General features: G+C 43.1%; 1 protein-coding gene across 1 annotated transcript in view; it reads left to right on the forward strand.

Annotated features, from left to right (window-relative positions):
* Positions 1 to 2,140, forward strand: part of LOC119290819 — a 12,940-nt gene extending 10,800 nt beyond the window's left edge. The window contains exons 3-4 of the mRNA XM_037569468.1: positions 1,214 to 1,299; positions 1,468 to 2,140. Coding sequence (XP_037425365.1) covers positions 1,214 to 1,270 — 57 coding nt within the window. The 3' untranslated portion in view covers positions 1,271 to 1,299; positions 1,468 to 2,140. The remainder of the gene's footprint in view (positions 1 to 1,213; positions 1,300 to 1,467) is intronic.
* The last annotated feature ends 836 nt before the right edge of the window (positions 2,141 to 2,976 follow it).

The raw sequence follows: 2,976 nt of genomic DNA on the forward strand, positions 1-2,976 counted from the left end.
GCGAGGCAGGGCATGCCGGAGACGCGGAAGACGACGCGGGTGTCCGGTCAGTGGCGAGCTACCATGCAGAGCATGCTCTCTGCATGCCAGTGCCGTGGTCACCACGGTGCAGGGGGGCCTGGGTGCGTTTTGGTGGTTAGTAGCGTGTCTAGTAGTTTAGGGTGGTGTGTGTGTAGTGTTCGTGGCTTGCAAGGAACTCCAGGTGCACTGGATGGACAGCAAGGTGGCCAAGTTCATTCTGGTAGGAAGGTGTTTGTGCTGTGCCAGGGGAGAATGGAGGGGGGCCTGGATCTGGTCTTTGGTGTGGTGTAGTTATATGCTAAGGTGAGTGTGTGTGCCAAGTTTCAAAAGGTTTGCAAAAAGTTATCGAGTACTTGTTGTGTAAACTTAAATTTGGGTCAGAAAAGAGTTTGAAAATGGTGTGCTCATTTGAAAAAGTTTCTGTTTGAGTTGGTGGAATTTCTGGTGTTAGTTGGTCTTAAAGAAATTGGGTGAATTACTTGGAAAATTTCCAGAGGGGCAGAAAAGGTAGTTGCTTCACAACCCAAGTGCCTTGAGAGTATATCTTCTTTTTGGAGAAAAGAAACACACTTGGAAAAGTTTGGAAAATGAGTTTGAGGTGAAATTGTTAGAGGGTTGAAGAATTGGGCCCACTAGATAAGTCCAAGAAGAATAGTTTGGTTTTTATTTTACCAAGTCCAAGAAGCAATTCCAAATAAGGTCCAAGGCAAAAATCCAAATGAAACCAATTTGATTTGAAAAAAAAGGGGCCAAAATTCACGTGGCTGGTAGCGTCTGATGCAAGGAATGTAGGCGACATGCCATGCAATGAGCCCAGGCATCGGATAGCTAACTGTGCCAGGGAAGACATTAGCTAAGATTGTCTAAGTTAGGGATAAGATTTCCTTAAAGCATCTCCTGAAGAGGATATCATCTGAGATCGGTTTAAAGAGCGTCTCCTTAAGAGATTGCACTGGAATCATTGTTACTTTGTTAGGCAATGACTCTATTTGAATGATACTTGTTTATGTTCTTATGCAAAGAAGCCTTCCCAGAAAACACCATACTCAGAGCCACTTTGGTCTAGGAAAATAAGTTATTTATCATGGTATCTCTTAATTTTGATCACTTGAATTGTTAACAAATTTTCACTTAAACATTTGGATGGCCTTGCATTTTACCGTGCTCAGTTTTTGTACCTTTTCCATTGCAGAGGACCACATCTCAGGATGAGGAGCTTGAACTCCTTTTCTCAAGCCTTTCAATTTAAAGTTTATCCTCAGTATCTACATGTACTAGGTAAGTTGCAGTTTGAGAATACAACATTTTCGTTGCATTTTTTGCGCCCTACTTCTTTTTGCTCTCTCTCTCTATATATAACATAGGAATGCGGTTCTCTTTTTGGTATACTAAGCTATTATTTTTCTAGATCCAAAAAAGTTGAATATTAACTTCTTCCACCTGCAGGTGATGTCACTGTTTCGGTGTATCTAATCATCGATTGCCCCCGCCTGTCCAGTGTAGCATATATTCCCAATGGTTATCAAGTTTGAAGGAATCACTTTTTATTCAAAGTGCTAGGGAACTTGATGAGTTGATAAATGATGTGTTCTCTTGAACGGAATTCCTAGCGGGGATGAAATTTATCATGTGCATGTAATGTTTTTGACCCAAATTGGGGGCTGCCATAACTCTAGCCATATGGTGATGCATAGAACACCAGCTCAATAGTTATGTTATCAAGCATCACTGGTTTTGCTATTGTGACAGTAAAGGATGCATACCTGGACCCCTACAGAATATGATAATTTGGTCTCTATTGTGGAAGCATCAAGGACTCTGGGAAGCAGGGGAAAGTTCAGCTGCCTTGTTTGATATTTTGAGTGGATACATTTTGGTAAACCTGGAATGCAGTATGTTTCTGACTAGTCTGGCACCAAAAAAGACTTCTATTATTGTGCTCCTACATGTTTAAGCCCGTAGTTGTAAACTAGTGGGCTTCCGAAACGGATCCTGTTTGAATTACAATGATGTTAGGTAGGTATGTGTGTTTTTCTTCTTTCTGGTACTTGTAGTAACTTAAGTTCTTAAATTAGGAGTTGGATATTGTCTCTTCTAAAAGCTGATGCTTTGGTATTCAGGCTGAATTGCATTTGCGAGAGATGATGTGGTGGTCTTTGTTAGCATCCCGGTAATCCTTAAAACGGACATACTGTTTCTCCGTGGACTGATCCGAACTCTCCAACCGCAACCCCTAAAAATTTGGCCCGGCCAATTTCATTTTGAAATGCATAGCAATATGAGCAAATTAAAGTCTAGCGTTCATAGAGTCCGATCACAACGAAAAAGAGGAGGATGTTCATAGTTTTTGCATACGCCTGATCACAAAAGTTTCAGTCTATACAAACGAACAACATTTTTGCCCTGGAGACCGGCTGTCCAAGTCTCCTCGCTCACTATGCCGCCGGCTCCCCCTCACACCCGCCTCCTTCTCAGTTGCCTTTATCTCGAGTGCCAAACGCTTCAACATCTTGACACGGATGGTGTGCACGATCATCGCCACATCATCACCCAACTCGTCCATCCTCATGGTCAATATCTTGGCATTCTTCGAAGCGGCAGCTAGCTCAACCCTCCTCTCTTCGAGCTTGGTCTTCTTCTCTTCAAGGCTGATTTTCTTCTCGGTTGCCGGCATCAAGATGTTAAACCTCTCGACCTTCTTTTCCTCATTCACGTCGCCCCCACCTTCTTCGCCAAGATGCTCTCAGACCTCTTTGTCATCTTGGCCACTGTCCCTTCTCGCTTCTCCTTCTCCTCTTCCCACTTCTTTCCCCGGAACACCCTTCGAACCTTCTTTGGTGGCTCTTTTGTTTGGTCGGTTGGATTACCCGCTTCTTCCTCATTGTTGATGTCGGTGATCTTGATGTAGTTGGCAATGAATATTTGTTACTTGGGTTGCCCATTCAACTTCAACCA

This window comes from Triticum dicoccoides, chromosome 4B, assembly GCF_002162155.2.
Source record: "Triticum dicoccoides isolate Atlit2015 ecotype Zavitan chromosome 4B, WEW_v2.0, whole genome shotgun sequence".
NCBI classification, from domain to species: Eukaryota; Viridiplantae; Streptophyta; class Magnoliopsida; order Poales; family Poaceae; genus Triticum; species Triticum dicoccoides.